At 34.6% G+C, this 18,968-nt stretch overlaps 1 protein-coding gene across 5 annotated transcripts in view; it reads right to left on the reverse strand.

Moving 5' to 3' along the window:
* CCSER1 (coiled-coil serine rich protein 1) overlaps positions 1-18,968 on the reverse strand; it is a 1,345,367-nt gene that overhangs the window by 667,584 nt on the left and 658,815 nt on the right. For all 5 annotated transcript variants that reach the window (XM_040478447.1, XM_040478431.1, XM_040478439.1 and 2 more), the window contains one exon: positions 11,470-11,547. In XM_040478447.1, the coding sequence (XP_040334381.1) occupies positions 11,470-11,547 (78 nt within the window). The remainder of the gene's footprint in view (positions 1-11,469; positions 11,548-18,968) is intronic.

Here is an 18,968-nt window from a genome sequence, read left to right on the forward strand (position 1 = left end):
ACTCATGAAAATGCGAATTCTTATGACTTTGTTTGCAACATTGATTCTTTAATGTTTTGTTTTTTTCTAGATTTAAGGAAACTTTTTTTTTTCTTTTCTAGTAAGCTAAGTATGAATTACAGCAATTTGGTAAGTATGTCTTTGTGAACACAGATGAAACAATTACTTTTTCTCCCTATCTGATCCCTTGAGAATGTGCATAGAATTAAACATGACCAAACAGGTTCAAGGAACCAAGTTTCACTTCATGGAGCAGATAACACTCCTTGGAAAAGCAGCCTGGTGTTTTGCTTACAGCGATCCCAGCAGTCCTACCAGATGACTAAGAAAGCTCACTTTCAGGGCGCCTGGGTGGCGCAGTCGGTTAAGCGTCCGACTTCAGCCAGGTCACGATCTCGCGGTTCGTGAGTTTGAGCCCCACGTCGGGCTCTGGGCTGATGGCTCAGAGCCTGGAGCCTGTTTCTGATTCTGTGTCTCCCTCTCTCTCTGCCCCTCCCCCGTTCATGCTCTGTCTCTCTCTGTCCCAAAAATAAATAAACGTTGAAAATAAATAAATAAATAAATAAATAAATAAATAAATAAAAGAAAGCTCACTTTCTGGATGGTGCAGAAGCCATAGGATATCTCTGGGACCTCAAGAAGAGAGAAATTAATCCAAATCTCTAGATACTGCAGGCAAAGTCTGACGGTGAGCCCTTCACTTGGCTTCCTATCCTCAAGGCTTTTAAAAGTTCAGTCTAAAATTCCCTGTGAAAGTTCCAGCAAAGTAGACCTCAAAGGAACCTATACATATTCAACCACTATTCTTCCTGCACATAATCAGGTCAAGTTTAATGAAACTAAACTTAGTTTGCAAACAAATTAGTCCTACTGTGATTATTTTGGCAAAAATAAGGGTGATTATAGAGAAAATTATGTTTCAGTAGTAAAACTTTGTGGATATTAGATTCTAGTCCAATTTATTGTCTTAGAAATGTTGTTTTCTACCTGTAAATTGGACCAAATCCTAAATTCTAACAATTTTCTCAAATATTTTGCTACAACTCTCTGAACTAATTTCCAATTTTATCCCACCCTTCTTCTTCTTTTCTTTTTTTAATGTTTGTTTATTTATTTTTGAGATTGTGGGGCGCCTGGGTGGCTCAGTCGGTTGAGCGTCCGACTTCAGCCAGGTCACGATCTCACAGACCGTGAGTTCGAGCCCCGCGTCGGGCTCTGGGCTGATGGCTCAGAGTCTAGAGCCTGCTTCCGGTTCTGTGTCTCCCTCTCTGTCTGCCCCTCCCCCGTTCATGTTCTGTCTCTCTCTGTCTCAAAAATAAACTTAAAAAAAATTAAAAAAAAAAAAATAGAGAGTGAAAGAGAGAAGGTGGGGAGGGGCAGAGAGAGAGGGAGACACAGAATCTGAAGCAGGCTTCAGGCTCTGAGATGTCAGCACAGAGCCCGATGCTGGGCTCAAACCCACAAACTGTGAGATCATGACCTGAGCCAAAGTTGGATGCTTAACAGACTGAGCCACCCAGACATCCCTCTCCCACCATTCTAACTTGAAATGACTGAGAAGAAACAAAGCAAAGCAAAACAAAACAAAACAAAAAACAAAAAATCTATCCTTTTCCAAAAGCTGTGCGAATTGAATGTGAACAACTTCATATAAACTTAAGAGAAATCATCACAACAGCGCATATGGACAACCTTTTGTGCCTGCTGATATGTAGGCCACTCAGAAAGTTCACCTTAACACCTGATGACATCAAAGATATTCAAACTTTGAAAGATGATTTGAACCTGACATATAGAAATCTCAATTGGCTTCCCCCTACCTCCGCCCTGTTCTCACAAACTGCATTATTATAGTTTGTGCTAATTGTTAAACTTTGCTTGTCTTTTTCCATAGACATGCCTCTTATTAAGTACCTGATTGCTAGCACAATATAAGACTAACTTTGGGAGCCCATCTGCAAGACCATTTCCTAAAATGAGACATAGCAGTTAATTGAAGTGATCTATTTTCAGGAGTCAGACATGGGATCAGTGAAATATTGGAGCAATGTATCAACTCAGGTTCTGGATTGTGAAACTTCTTGGGGAAGTGTCAAGGTGGAATTGAAGGGAAGCAGAATTTGCCAGCCCAAATATGCTTTTTGGCATAACTTGAACTGGTAATTTTTAAGAGATTGCAGACACAGGGAAACCTCTGAAAATCAAGTAGAAGTTACCCTTTTGTAAAGGTTATTTATATTTATACGGGAAATCTCCATTTGAAAGGGTATCTCTCTTTCTGTACCAGGAAAAGGGGATGACCAAATCTCTAGAAACCCTTGTCAAAAGAGAAGACATAGACTTATATCTGCGTAACACCCTTACCTTTGTTCACTGTGCTCTCCCCACTGGTAAACTTCCACAACTGGCCTCCCCAACCCCCAACATCTTTCTTTGGTCTTTAGCTGGACATGGCATTTAAGGTGATGACTTGGGCCATCTCAGGAGTCAACTTAATTTCCCTAGGTATCGCCTGCGTATAATAGGAGGCCTATACATTACTAAACTTTCGTTTCTCTTCTTTTAATCTCTCTTCTATTACAGAGGTTCTCAGCCAAGAAATTTGAAGGATAAAGAAAAATTACTCCCTCCATCCCCGTACCCTTCTAGGTATCCCCAGTTCCCAAAGCATAAGTCAAGTGCTTGAGAAACTTTTTGATGGAGCAAGATCATTATGAGGGCTAATGATCTTTATAGATATTATCCATTTGTGGTGCTAAATCAAGTATAAGTGGGAGAGTTGTCAGAGAATAGTGAATCTCACAGGAAAACAATAGGAAAAAATAAATTAATTTAATTAATTAAATCTGATGGTCTAATGAAACAAAGGCTCAACTATGACAACACAGAAATGCCATCGGCAGGTATAGTGGAAAAAATAAAACACTGTCATACTTATGGTATGGCAAAATTTGCCATTACTATTTCAAATTAGAATATATTGTTTTATGATTTCTGCATACTGAAAATGTAATGTTTCTAGAGTCAGTGCAACTTTTACCTTTAAAAGAAAATATATTAATATTAATTTATACCAAGTATAACAAAGTTCAGTAACAAATAGTTGCATAAGTATGATTTAATCAGATTAAAATACACATAATCGGGGTGCCAGGGTGGCTCAGTTGGTTAAGTGTCTGACTTTGGCTCAGGTCATGATCTTGCAGTTCACAAGTTCGAGCCCCACGTCGGGCTCTGTGCTGACAGCTCAGAGCCCGGAGCCTACTTCAGATTCTGTGTCTCCTTCTCTCTTTGCCCCTCCCCCACTCAAACTTTTTCTCTCTCTCTCAAAAACAAAATTCAAAAATGCATATAATCATCTTAAACATTGTATTAGTGTACATTTGCATCTAATCCTAACATCTATAATAAATACAAATAGTGAATAACAGTAGATTCTGTTTTGTATCTATGTCATGCAGTTGTGTGTGTGTTCAGGGACTATGTCTTTTGATGTATGTATTATATTGCTTCAAGAATACATTTGTATATATTTAAATAGTAAATTTGCTTTTCCAGATTTTCTTGATTGTAGATCAAATTAAAGGAAAGCAGTGCTTTCCCTAGATATGAATTCATATAAATCTATAAAGATATATGTTGACTAAGTAACTGAGCAAAGTCTTAGAACTTAAATTAACACAAATTATGTTGTCAAGTGAGCTACCACAGCCTGTAACTTAGTGAAGGTAAGTCCTGGTGCACTGAGCTGGCCAAGTGCTCCATCCCAGGGAATAGCGAGGGGGCTGGATAAATCAGAAGCTTAAGCTCCTCGCTGGGTTTGTGAACATGGTTGCTGAACAAACTCATCATAAGAGAAGCCCAAAACTCAAACGATGAGAGTTTGGAAAAGAGAAAGAGAAATTTATTTTAGGTGCCTGCAGCCAGGGTAAGTGGTAGGCTCAAGCCTTAATAATCAACCTTTGCACCTACAAGATGGACACCTAGAGTTTTATAAAGAGAATGGGTATGTACAAGAGAGTGGGCAGAGAGCACAGGATCATTGCTAAGGGATCAGTATGTGTTCAGTACATGATCACTGTCAGAGAAGGGGGTACGGGGGTGTGTAGTCTCCTAAGTATTCCATTGCTACCAGGCTTTTCTGGTCTGGTGGTTGGAATATTCCAGTCATTGTCAATGCCTCAAGAAAATGCAATAAGAAGTAACTGTTCGGGGTCTATAGTTGAGAAAGAGAGCTCGCTGACAATTACGATGAATAATTGCAATTGCATAATGGATCACCAATAGTCACTGAAATATGCCTTTAGTGTATATATTGTATTTTCTTCCAAAGGGTGGTAAAAATTCCTTCAGACAGGACTCCCTGTCATGAAACGCTTATTTAGCATACTGGAAAATCTTAGAAATTTTGTCATTAAATCTAGTTTTCCTACAGAGGTGGTGATATGAGACAGAACTTTAAATGTGTTGGAAGAAATTTTATTTTCAACAGTGATCAAATTTCTCTTTTATCAATGCTATCATAGAATCAACATATTTTTCAGCAAATGTGATAATCATTATTACTAATTAAAGAAGGCAAAATATAAACCCAGAATACGCCGCTTTAGCATGAGAATTATCTTGAGCTGGGTATTTTTAAGAAACACAGATGCAGGAGAAGCTGTAAAAATGGAAAACAAGTTATTGTTTTATAAACGAAATTTACATTTATAAGGGAATCTCCATTTGTAAAGGTGTCTCTCTGTACCAGGAAGAAGAGGACAACTCTCAATTTCTAGAAACTCTTATCAATAAAGAAGGCATAGTCTTAAATCTGCACAACAGTCTTACCCTCATTTGCTATGCTTTTCCTTGTAACCTTCCATAACTGGTCTCCCCTACTGCCCCCCACACAACCCCACAGTATCATCTTCTGTCTTGAGCTGGAGGTTGTATTTAAGATGGTGACTTGGACCATTTCAGGGAGTTACTCAGTTTCCTAAGTATCTCCACGTATACAGGAGGTATACATGTCACTAAATTTGTTTTTCTCCTCTTTATTTGTTTATTACAGGTAGGTCTACACTCAAGAACCTAGAAGCATAGAGGGAAAGTTATTTTTCCTCCCACATAATTTAAGATACATACAATTTATGTGTCTGTGTGTTCTTTTATTGTTTTATTTTGATGAATATTTTTACAATTACAAGAGCTTTTTTAACACCTATCCTTGCTATTTTTCCCAAAAGGATTTCAGCTATAAATTATCTTAACTAAAGAATTATCAGTCAAGTAATACTGAGTCTATGTAGTCAGAACTGAAATAAAGACCTGGAGGCATTCCAGGAATGATCTGGCTCCTAGATAAAAATTTAGGCTTTTTATTTTTATTTTATTTTATTTTTCAATATATGAAGTTTATTGCCAAATTGGTTTCCGTACAACACCCAGTGCTCATCCCAAAAGGTGACCTCCTCAATACCCATCACCCACCCTCCCTGCCCTCCCACCCCCCATCAACCCTCAGTTTGTTCTCAGTTTTTAAGAGTCTCTTATGCTTTGGCTCTCTTCCACTCTAACCTTTTTTTTTTTTTTTTTCCTTCCCCTTCCCATGTGTTTCTGTTAAGTTTCTCAGGATCCACATAAGAGTGAAACCATATGGTATCTGTCTTTCTCTGTATGGCTTATTTCACTTAGCATAACACTCTCCAGTTCCATCCATGTTGTACAAAGGGCCATATTTCATTCTTTCTCATTGCCACATAGTACTCCATTGTGTATATAAAAAATGTAGGATTTTTAAAGGAAGAATTCAATGCACTACTGTAAAGGAAACTGCATGTTGGCACTCATGTTTTAAAACTACTGGTTATCTATGCTGATTTGCATTTAATGCTCTGTTCTAAAAAGCACAAAGTAGCCATTTTGAAACATTTGTTAGAAGTAACAAAATGATATGGAATCACAATATGCACTTCTGTATTTGTGAATAAAATAAAACAATGTATACTGATTTGTAATAGGTCTTTAGGATTATAAAACTAACATAAGAGTCTTTTAGTTAATCTATTCATTTATTTTTTTCATCAAGTAACTATTGTGTGCTTTCTGCATTAGTTTCCTTTAGTGGTACACCTCTGACAAATGGGATGTGCTGGTATACAATGAAGTCTAATTACACATTTAAAGTATGTAAAATCAACTCTGCCTAAGCTGTAAGAAGACTGGTAGAGAGAGAGAGAAGGAGGTGGACAGAGTGTATGCAAGAAAAGAATGAGGAAAAGGAATGCAATTTACATGGTATGGCTCATAGGACCTAGCTTTCTTCTCAGTGCTTCTGCCAAGTGGCTATGAAAGAAGGAGCCCAAGTGGGCTGTTCTCTCAGGGGGTCTGTGTTCCCCTCGTGTGAGTCTCAATGCATGGAGTCTGATTCTACGGTTTAATGGTACTGTGTGCAATTTTTCATACCACATGGCCTATAAACAAAGCCAACTATTCTTACCTAGGGCTGCAGCAAAGACATTTGTTCTTACTGACTGAGGGGCTTTGAGGGGTATTCAAGGAGCATAATCACAAAAGGATTTCTGACTAAAGTGATTTTCACCTCACCACCTTCAAGCCTCACATCTCACCCTGGACTGGCCTAGATCACCCTGTTTAAAATTTCTGATCATAGTCTTGGCCCTCAACCCCTCATTCTCAATTATCCTTTCCTTGTGCTATTTTTCCTTTTTAGACTGCACTTAGCACCTACTAACACACTACATACTTTACTTAACTTTATTATTTATTATAAGTATGCTGTCAAAAAAGGCAGGCTCTATAAGCAAATATTTGTGTGGTTTGATTAAAGGAGGTATTCCAAGCACCTAGAACAGAGCCTGGCTTCCAGGGGGCACTTAGTAATATTTGTTGAATAAATCCATGTATGGATTTTCAAATGTGATGCCTTTAAAACTTCACCACTGGTTCATCCATTAAATATTAATAAGTCCCTACGGCAGATGATCATATTGCTTGTGTTTTAAAACAATGGTTTTGTCTGAAAGTGACCCTTAATGTAATATGAAAAACCATAGTTCAAAAAAACTTCGGATATATCAGATTTTAAATCTGATTTTTTTAATTTATAAAAATAAACAGAAATACTTGATATAAGTAAATGTAAGTAAATGAAGTATGTAGGGTGAAGGCACTCATCTATAAATGCTGAGGCACACTGACATGATCAGAAGTACTGAATTTATGAAAAATAATAGCAATGATGGATCCAAAATAGATAGCTTTAACAAACAAGAGCTTATTAGCAGCTGGATGAGAATGTCTAATTGATAATTATGCAATTCTCACAATTAGGTTTAATCCATAGGCTGACATAACGTAGTAGCATCACACAAAATACTCTCTTCCTCTCTCTCATAGCTAACAAAACAGTTATGGTAAAAACTAATCATTCTTACTCCTTACATGATGAGCTATTTTCGTATTTGTTAGAATTCCCTATACACTATTAACTGTGTCAGGAGGGCCTCCAAAATAAAATCTAAGAAGAGAAGCATAGATTGAAAATATACAGACAACTGCACTGAGTTCTTCTTTCAAAATGTGTATTCATAATGCAACTAGTATTAATATTAGTTTCCTAGCATATACATAGGAAAGTTCAGTTATAAAGAAAATCCCACCATTTGGAAACTGTTAAAATATTTGAAAAATACACAGTGGCAAGATCATACTTTTCCAAGCTGAGTTATGCTTCACTCATACCTGACACAGACAAAATATATGTAATGCCACGATTCAGTTTAAATGGCCAAATGGAAACCATTAAGGATATTAAGACTAACAGTGATTAATAATATTTGATGAAATACTTGATAACATAAAAACTCTTAAAGAAATCTGAACAAAAAATTGCAAGTTCAATACTAAGAAACACTTCTTATTAAATAGAAATATAAAACATATGCTAATTAAAGGAAGACTTCTTTGGAGACCCTGGGATTGTTCTGAATTTAATTCAAGCTCTAATTGAAAAGAAAATTTACACTTAAAGTAAATCAGCCACATGTAAAAAGATAACCTGTAAAACATCAAAAGGAAGTTAAAAAGAAAAAAAACCTGGCTATAAAGATGCCTAATTAATTAAAGTACCTGAATTTTTGCCCCGTTAGAATATAAGATCTTCACTGCATTTTGGTTATTCATTCCTGATTATTTAATCCAAAAATGTTGTTTGCAGGAGTTCAAACTATAAAATATTTACAGACAGCATATGTTTTATGCTGAAACATTTATGTATACAGTCGATGTAACCAGAAAAATCATCCCTAACTCTTAATGTAATCTTGTAATTGCCAACATTGCTACTTGACTACATCTATCCATCTTCTATCCTGTTTTAATAACACAAGTGACACCTAAGAAATTATTCTTTGATCTTTCAATAAACTAAGCCTGTGTAGACACAGGAAAGTGAAAGAGGTTAAATTGTCATTGATTATTTAAGACACATTCATCATTTATTTAACAATCTCCCTCATCATCTCAAGAACTATTGTGTTTATAGGCCCTTGCTGAGACACTCTGAATTTATTTTTAAATATTTTTTGTCACGTGCATTAGAAATCAAAGCACGTTGTACACTAACATTAGTTTCAAATCTCCTGATAAATCTGTTACAGGATGGAAGTAGTTTATTATATGAATTTTAGAACTTATTTGCTGTAGCAGATTTTCAGAAATTTCTTTTCAGAGTTTTCATTATAATTAATGTCACTCAGGAATTATATTTCCTATCTTAAGTGCGATGTGTAGCAACAGCTATCTTCCCAAGAAAATTATATTAAAGGATACTTGTAGTCTCTTATATTCTGACATTGTATCACTGGAACATGATCCACAGTGATCGGGAAAGAATAATTTGTGGCTAATATTGACAGCTTTATTTTCTCTGAAAAATACTATTGCATATTATATGTAGACATAGTATGTATATATGTGAATATGTGTATTTATGAAAAAATAAAATAATTTCAGACTATTCCCTGAGAAAAGTATTATAAGTCAAATGATAATTATTGTTATCACATATGAAAAGTGAAAAGTGTATAAATACATATTGAAAAGTATAGAAAATATATCCTATTCATGGAAAAAAAATACACTATTGATGAGTCATATGTTCCCAACAGTCACACAATTCATCACATTTAAAATGCTTTACTTACATCTAATTTGCTTATTTAAAATACTTCCCTTCCCTGTTTTTCCATACAAAATGCCCCAAAGTTTACTATGACAGTTACATCCAGGTAGTGACATGAGGTTCTATATGCATATCTTTGGTGACTGATTTTCTGATTCTGATGATTATATCCTAGAATCTATCACCAGGAAAAGTAAAATATGAAACCTTTAGAACAGATTATTATTCTATGTTAATGACTACCTAAATCATACAAGACACTTAAACAAAGGAATCCTGAAAGGACTCACTACCAAGAAATTATTATTCTTAGCCTTTATTCAATACAGTAAAATACATTAAACTCTCACTGTTAGATATAAAAAGAAGCCAGAAACAATGAACATTTAGTAAGGATTAACTACATTCATGGCTCTATTTAGAATTTTTATTTACAGTTGAGAGAATGATGTAGCATTGATATAGCAAATCTCATAGAAACAAGAACGTTATCGGAATAGATAGGCAAATACAAGACAGCTTAGTTTTTCCCCACAGGTACCATTCATCTCTTAGCAACTATTTCTCTCTTGAAGTCACTAATTGTGCTATAGCTCTCTCACATTCTATATTTATATTCAATTCTTTCAAAATTTGAAACTAAGTCTCCCAAACATCATTTCCTTATTGAGTAAAGTGGAATATTTGAGTCCCAGTACACACGTGTTTTCCTCTTTCCTTGTGTAAGAATACATTACTTATAATAACTAGACTCCACAAAGTTCATGTGGTAGTGAACAAGTGACTTCAATTTTCTGGTGCTCAGTTAACTGAGAATTTTGTTATGTTGGAATACAATTTAATAGAAACTATTTATTTATTAGCCTTACTGGACAACTGGCTAGCAGATTTAAAAAGATAAAGGGTATTTGTAAAATACATACTGAGTTTATATCCTAGGTATTGATACATAAATAATACACATCAAAAAACTTTAAACAGGAAAAAAAAACCTCCTTCAAAAGAGATAAACATTAAAAATGCTTGTGGCTTAAATCCTCTTTGAACTGAGAAATCATTTCTACTTTAAAAAATTAAATATTCACATCACTTAAATAATATATAACACTGGTATTTAAGCAAGAAGTGTAGTCACAATACTGATATCTAAAATATTTAGGGTTCTATAATAAACATATCTTAAAATGAATGTAACAGAAAAATTCAAAAGAAAAGCATAGCTTTTAATGTTTTTTTAATTAAAAAATAACATATATAAGTAGCGGAAAACAACCTGCAGTGCAATTCAAAACTTTAGTTTATTTCCTAATAGACACAAGTAGCATTATGTTAAATATATCAATTTAATTTGCAAGGCAACACAAAAGTACCATTCATATTTATGTCATTTCATATAATAGGACATGAGGATAAACTTAAATTTTATCATTAAAGACTTTCATCAAACAACTTAAAATTACTTCTGTTCTAATTTTACTTGTCAATAAAGTGCTAAAAATAATATCATTTTTTTTAAATAGAAGAGAGAGCTCTTACAAATGTTAGATACAGGAAAAAGAAGATAATTCTTTATAGGTTCATCAAAAGGAAGTTTAAAGTCATGAACTTAGGCAAAGTGAAAACTTTATAGCTTCATTTAAGAAAAGATAGGAATGTAAATCTAAGTTATCCAAAATCACCCAGTGTTATTAGAAGCAATCTTGTATCAACACGTTTTATAATCCTATTTTGACAATTCAACAAGTACTTCACACTAAGAAAAAAATGCTAACATTCAATTAAATTACTTTCTGTAGCCTGCACTGGAGCTAAAAAGCTAAAACAGTATTTTAGCTTACTATTTAGAAATAGTAAATTTCTCTACAAAGTTCTGTTTCTTTTCACACACCAGAATGTAAAAATGATGTGCCTGGCCCATGGTGATTGTGAACATAACTTTATTAAACTGTTAACAAATAAATTAGTACTTTCTTAAAGATAAATTGTTCTTGCATTCTAGTATGTATCTTCTACATGTCTGCAAATTTACTAATTCAAAAGACTATATTAGAGATGTTAGTTTAAAAAAAATAAGAAGACATTGGTATGCTAGTCGGTGCCTGTAATTATCTTTTTCAGTTCCAGAAGGTATTTGGGGATTATTTAAGAGAAAAAGATGAATGGTGAGCCACTAAATCCTATTAAATCAGTGCATGGACACAGCAGCTACAGAGGTAAATAAGCTGTGGAGGTCTGAATAGCAATAAAGAAGATAAAAATGGTTTTATATAGCTACTTACATCATAGCCTAGAAGTTCAGTCTGTGTGGATTTATCTACTCTTGAAGCAAAAGCCTTCTGTAAATGCTGGACTTTTTCCTGCAAAATGAAAAAAAAAAAAAAAAAAAAGAAAAGAAACACATTTTTGGTAAGTCATGTGCTTCTACAATAATATTCCCCACTTATTAAAATTTGATTAGTGTACAATTCATGATTATCTGCATGCATACTTTGCTCTGTTGGTGCTTTGCATAACAGCTTAAATATTCATAACTTTAATTCTCAGGTCATAAGTCCTCCACCTTTGGCATCTTTTAGTACAGGAACCACTGAGATAGACACTCAGTTGAAGACTAGAGAGCCAGGATTGCTTAAATCCAAGACCAAATGCATTGTATTATGTTTCTTATTGGCTGGATTTTTTTGTAAATTAAATTGATAGGATTTTATTGATCTAGTTTCAGAGCATTTCCATTTAAAATCCAAAACATACTACTACTCCGTGGATTCCATTTAGTTTCTTTTTAATTTCAAGGTTTTTTCCTTCTTAATTCTCTCTTTCTGAAATCAACACATTTGGGAATCTATATAAGATGTGACGCTAAACTAATCCTGTTATAAATAAGTAAGGGAAGTAATACATGAAGGAAGTTTGGGATTTCATATCTCAAATGCAAATGCACTTATTCTGGTCTACTAATTTGACTGAGCTTCTGGTTGGGGACTTCTTTTCTCATTTCTAGATGTGTCACTTAAAAATGGATCTTGAGCTTAGTTATGTAATATGTTTACTGCATGCCTGAGACATATGAAAGTGCTGTACTTATATGATCAAACCTCATCTTGGGATTTTTGCTATTATTATCACCCATTTTTAATGAGAACAATAAAATTTAGAAAGCGTAATACATTTTTTTGAAGTTTATTTATTTTGAGAGAGACAAACGGAGACAGAGAGAGAACAAGCATTAGAGGGGCAGAGAGGGAAACAGAGAATCCCAATCAGGCTCTGTGCTGTCAGCCCAGAACTGGATGTGGGGCTCGATCTCACAGTTGTGAGATCATGACCTGAGCCGAAATCAAGAGTCGCACACTTAACCAATTGAGCCATCCAGGCACCCCGTAGAAAGCATAATAACTTGACAAATTTTCCAAATAAGTTTATGTGATTCTACTAGGTTGTTTTTGCTTTAACTTGCTTTAAAGGATAATTTCTTTTGTTTTCTTTTCTTTGAATGTTCAATAAAAGTTGCATAATAGCTTAAGGATATAAACTGATTGAATTCATCTTTTTTTTTTTTTTTTTTCCCAGAAGGGGATGGTGGTCATCACAAACTTCACTAAGAAGATTGTTTTCCTACCTTCCCCTCCTCTATCCTCCCCTTCCTTTCCATTTCCTTTCCCCGCCCAACCCCTCTCTCTTTCCCTTAATTCTTCCTCAGATTTGCAAGTAATCAGAGTTATATAACAAGTCACATGCATAATTTACATAAACATTTTTATTTGAATTATTTCACTTCTAACTTCCCTATCACAAAACTTCTAGTGCTGCTTTTCAGACCAAAATTAAATGGAGATTAGGTAATTCAGAAAGATGTCTTGCAAGTAAGGTAAGATTTTAACTGTTTGAAAAGGATAACTGAAAATGTGGCCACATTTTTCCAAACTAAATTTAAAAGGAAAAGTAACAAGTTGTGTTTATTTAGACTTATATTGGGCTGAGGAAAAAGAGCAGGGAGAAGTAATAATAAGCAGAGGAAGCAATAATGTTTGCTATCATTGAAGGGCTGTTCAGAAAATTTTATCTGTTTTTGAAACAGGCTGGAGTAATAAGTATTGGAAAAGCAAGTTTTGTTCTAAATTTCCAGACATACAAACATTTGCACATGAATTAGAGACTATGCATTAATGCAAAAAGCAAGGAAGAATAGAGAGCAAATCGTCCATTATGCTTTCCTCACAATTCTATTCTCAAGGCCTGACATCCCGAAGAGAGGAGTGAGAAGTATTGGTAAACTCTGGTTCATTGGTCTGAGTTGTAACACTTAGAACATTCAATTCATGAATTTTCAAAAATATTCAACAATTTTCATAACCAATAGCCTAATCAAAACAAAACAAACAATCTCTACATCAAGAATAGTTATTTTCGGACATTAAAACAGACATTTCTAATGCAATTCACTGCCACTTCCTTTTGACGGCATTTTCACAACAAATATGTCATTTTTGAATTATTTTTTATCTATGCACTTGTACACTATATTCAAATGGGGAGAATAAATTATAAGTTTCTAACATACTTAGGTGTGCACACTTAAAGATTAAATATTTTGTTTAGTGTAATAGTAGGAAGAAAACATATGAAAGTTTATAATCAATTTCTATAATATAAAATTTCAAAATTAAATACAGTCTCGAAAGCTATGGGCAGATAATTCTCCATGGGGCTTTTGCATTTCTGCAAGACTGATGGATATTTATGAATGATAAATTTAACATGAGATAAAAAGAGTATTACAATCAAATAGAAAATATACCACAAAAATGGCTATTACCAGATGGTGAGATTGCTGAATTTTATTTACATAAAAAAATAAATATGTATTAACATAAAATATATATATGTCAGTGGAATAGAAATAAAGCATCATCATGTATTTTTAATTTCACACTGATTTGATATAATAAAAGATTTTATTTAAATTATTGATTTTGGTATAGAGAAATAGACATTTCACCTTCATGATGCAAATGTATTTATACTCCTTCATTCAACTATAATTTTTATTAAATGTATATTATGGGTATTGCTCATGGTACATGGAACATAAAGAAAAAAAGAATGTATAGCCCCATAATGTATGAACTTGTCAAATAACTAAGTTTTACACCTGAAACTAATGTAACATCGTGTGTCAACTAAACTCAAATAAAAAAAAAAATCACATCTCAACTTAAAGAAGTATAATTTTTTTAATGTTTATTTATTTTTGACAGAGAGAGAGAGTCAAAGCAGGAGCAGGGGAGGGACAGAGAGAGAGGGAGACACAGAATCCGAAGCAGGCTCCAGGTTCTGAGCGGTCAGCACAGAGCCCGATGCGGGGCTTGAATTCACAAACCGTGAGATCATGACCCGAGCCAAAGTCAGCCGCTCAACCTACTGAGCCACCCAGGCACCCCACAACTTAAAAAAGTATTAGAAAAAATGTATAGCTTATGGGATGCCTGGGTGGCTCAGTGGATTAGGCGTCTGACTTTGGTTCAGGTCAAGGTCTCACAGTTCGTGAGTTTGAGCCCTGCATCACGCTCTGTGCTAACAGCTCAGAGCTTGGAGCCTGCTTTAGATTCTGTGTCTCCCTCTCTCTCTGCCCCCGCCCCTCCACTTACACTCTGTCTCTCAAAAATAAATAAACATTAAAAAAAAGTATGGCATTTTCTGGGGTACCTGGGTGGCTCAGTTGACTAAGTGTCAGACTTCAGCTCAGGTCATGATCTTGCAGTTCATGGGTTTGAGCCCCAAGTCAGGTCCTTGCTGACAGCTCAGAGCCTGGGACCTGCTTGGGTTTCTGTGTCTCCCCCTTCCTCTGTCTCTGTCTCTGTCTCTCTCTCAAAAATAAATAAACATTAAATTTTTTAAAAAAATGTATAGCCTCTTTAATAATGAAATTTCCACTGTGGAAGACAGAGATACCAAAAGCAATTAGTATTCAAAATATAAAATAAAAGAACTATAAAGATGTCTGGAGAGATCTGGAGGGGGTGGGGGTGCACACTTATGCACTGTAGAAGCAACATATAAGACAGTTAAATACTTGAAATGGAGAGCTACTGACACCCCAGCTAAGACCAGAAAAATGAATAATTATTAGCCAACTTGGAGTAGAAGAGATGAGGGTCCTCTCTTAGGCAAAACGTTTGCAAATATTTAGAAGTCAGAGAGACCGTGCCAAAGATGTACATAAACAGCTACTAGTTCGAGTTTGTCTAAGGGTAGACTATGAAAGGGACAATAGTGAGGTAGAAGACTAGAGTGGTAAAGGGAGTCTGCCAGAGAGTACAGAATTCATTTACACGTGTGATTTAATGTGGCTCTTCTTTGGCATTTTCCTATGTAAGTAAACACTGTAATTTCTTCTTCTAAACTCTCCCAGAGGGATAGAGAATTGAAACAACTCAACTCCTGGAAGATAAAGTTTCTAAATAAACCTATACAGTTGACAAAATATCAATTTGTCTTTATGTTTTCCATTCCAAGTAATAACAGTATCAATACTCCTTAACAAAACACACCCTTGTTTTTTTTTCTTCATGCAAGATCAATAAAACATATGTGTGCTTAGATTCCAAATAATTTTATCTCATATTAAGAGTATTTTTTTAAACAGGAAATTGATACATAGTAAACTGAAATCAGTTGCTGAAGGTCACACAAGCTAGTAAGTGGAACAGCCAAAATGAAAACTTCTCCTACTTGTCTCCAAAACCTTGTCCTTTCTATAAAGATATTCCTATGCTGAAAAACCCTACAAGCAGTATTGCTGTTCACATATTGCGCATCACATACCAAATGTATAGTTGCGAAACAGCTAGTATGGTAATAAAACTGTTTTTTATGTTCGCCCTGTGTATATGGTCTTACAGACTCTACTGAGTCATTTTTCTTTGTTGTGATTTGAGATTGCTTAGGAATTAACAGTTTATTTCCTACAAAAGCTGTAATTCCATAGAAACCCCATACTATAAATATGCAAAACCAGAAATGCATTTTGAAGTATGAGTTAGGAATTATATGATAAAGTTAATATAGTAAGTTATAACAAAATTGGAAACAAAATGTGCAAAAGCAAAACTGAAATAAAAACTAAATGTTGAAATGGCATGAAATCCTTTTGATAGCAATGATATTATCAATCAGTTCAAGCAGAATAATCTAGAAATAATTATGCTAAAGCTGTTAGAGTCATTTCTGGGGTGTGTGCTTTTGTGTATGTTTGTGTTTTAAATTATAAGCTTAATTGACTACACAGACTTTTATGAATTCAGAATAAAAGAAAATGAATTTAAAAGAAAAGAACATGAGGGCCTACACGCAGCTTTTGAATCGACACGAACATATACAATAAGGTTAAAGGGAGAAACACAAAAGCATCTGTGTTATTATCCAAAATTTTCAAAAAAAAAGTACGGTGAAGAATATATTTGTGTTGGAAAAATGATTATGTTAAAAATAATAAAATAATAATTTAAAAAAGGACATAATGACCACTTAAAATAGTATACTCCTGAATTTAGGTCCTAAATCATGGATCTACAAGTTAAGGTTATGAAAAGAGAAATAGTATTGAAATGAGGAGAAAAGCTAACTTCACCTAACATGGGGCTTGAACTCATGACTCCAAGATCAAGAGTCGCATGCTCTACCAATTAAGGCTGTCAGGTATGTGGAGAAAAGTTAACCTTTAAATTGAAATTGTCTTTAAATTGTCTTTAATTGTCTTTAAATTGAAAGACAATGTAATTCAACACAAGAAAATTCACAAAGTGCTCTGAGTCCCGTTTAAACTAGAAATTAGGTAGATCAAAAAGAATTTGAACATCATCTTATAATGGACTTCAATGTCAGTAATACAATATTTAAATCAACGTAAGGAAAAAAACTAAAGGGAAAATCATTGAGATGGCTTAATGCCAAGTCCCAAGATGAGCTCAGAAATGCAAAGGCTATGTTAAAGAGATCACATTGATTATTTTCACCCACCTTTAATGAGAGCATTCCACTGAAGACATCAGTAGAATTACAAACAAGCATAGCAGTGACCAAGCAAATCAAACCTCCTCACACAGAACATACAATTTCTTGGAACCATCAAGACAGCATTAAAATCTATTAATATTATTTTCTTACTTTTTGTTATTAAAAATCGTTAACATATAACAGAAAGGGAGAATAACACAAAGAGTCCGTATGTACTCATATCCAATTTCACCAACAGATACTGGAGGTTAAAAAAGAGGTATTAGTATTAGCTATATACTTAAATAGCTCTATTGGTCAATATAGTCCTTCAAATTAGGTAAGAAATGTTTTCATTAGAGTACCCTGTTCTGGTTGTCTTCTTATCATGTTTCTGCCCATCAGGAGGGTATTCTGTGGTGATAAGGTAAGTGCCACAATCACAGGCCAAATTTTTCCTTCCTAATCACAGGCCATATTTTCCCTTCTTACCATACTCCAGAACCCTAGAATTCACTGCCTGGTTCTGAACATGACCAGGTCCTCCTGAGGGTCTCCCAAGGTGTGGCCACAGGATAGCTATTTGGTGTAGAGCTTGGGTGTTCAGTGGGTTGATCACACATATGTTCATAAGGCTTGGAGGGACAGAACCCTAGGTAGAAAGGTTGTAGGTTAAGCTAGAGGCAGGGCTGACTCCCCCTAATGGCAAGGTGCTGCACAGAATGCTATGGAGTCCAAAAAGGTTATAATTGGAACATGGCTTTCCAAGTCATTAGCAAAGTATGTTTGTCAAGATAGAAGGACAGAACATGTTTTACTTTATCATTTTAAAATCCAAATTTAGAATTTTAACATTTTGACTTACATTTTGTGAGCCCCCCCCCCCTTTTATGTTGTTGCCCTGACTCTCACAAATGTTAGCGGGTGGCTTTTTACTGTTTTTTTTTTTTTTTTTTTATCACCACACCAGTGAAAACACAATTAAAAAGTCTGAAAAAGTTGCAGAAAAGGGCAAAGGGACAGGGTGGTGATTTTAAATTTATATATTTTTTAATTTTTTTTTTCAATGTTTAATTATTTTTTTTTGGGACAGAGAGAGACAGCACATGAACGGGGGAGGGGCAGAGAGAGAGGGAGACACAGAATCGGAAACAGGCTCCAGGCTCCGAGCCACCAGCCCAGAGCCTAACGCGGGGCTCAAACTCAGGGACCGCGAGATCGTGACCTGGCTGAAGTCGGACGCTTAACCGACTGCGCCACCCAGGCGCCCAAATTTATATATTTTTTTAAAATAGTCCAAAATATACAGTCAAACAGAAGGAGGATATGCCCGGTAAATCAATAAAACAAACATCTAAATAACATATTTATATTCATTCACTTTTATGATACCTAAACTATTAAACTGTTTGACATCCTCAACAACCCACTATGACACTGCATTGGAGATGATTTTTTTCTCAAGAAGATTACATACCGTTACACAGCATATTATAAATTTATGGAGCTCATTATCCATAAGACATTATACAAACTGAAAATACACCCAGATTTCAGAGTTTCAGCTACTTCATTTAAGAAAAAGATAAGAACAAAAATGTAAATTGGGAATTTATATCTTTCAAGATAGAAATCACTGGAGATACTTGTACCCAGATAACTATATTCACTATTCTAGATGTAAAGCATATGGATTTTTTTTTCCCAACAAGAATTGTTCTAAGAATACTCCTCTGGTATTCAGATCTTCTTTTCAGAGAGCATACTGTAATATATATAAATG

Source organism: Herpailurus yagouaroundi, unplaced genomic scaffold (genome assembly GCF_014898765.1).
Source record: "Herpailurus yagouaroundi ecotype Mexico unplaced genomic scaffold, PumYag 28, whole genome shotgun sequence".
Classification (NCBI taxonomy): Eukaryota; Metazoa; Chordata; class Mammalia; order Carnivora; family Felidae; genus Herpailurus; species Herpailurus yagouaroundi.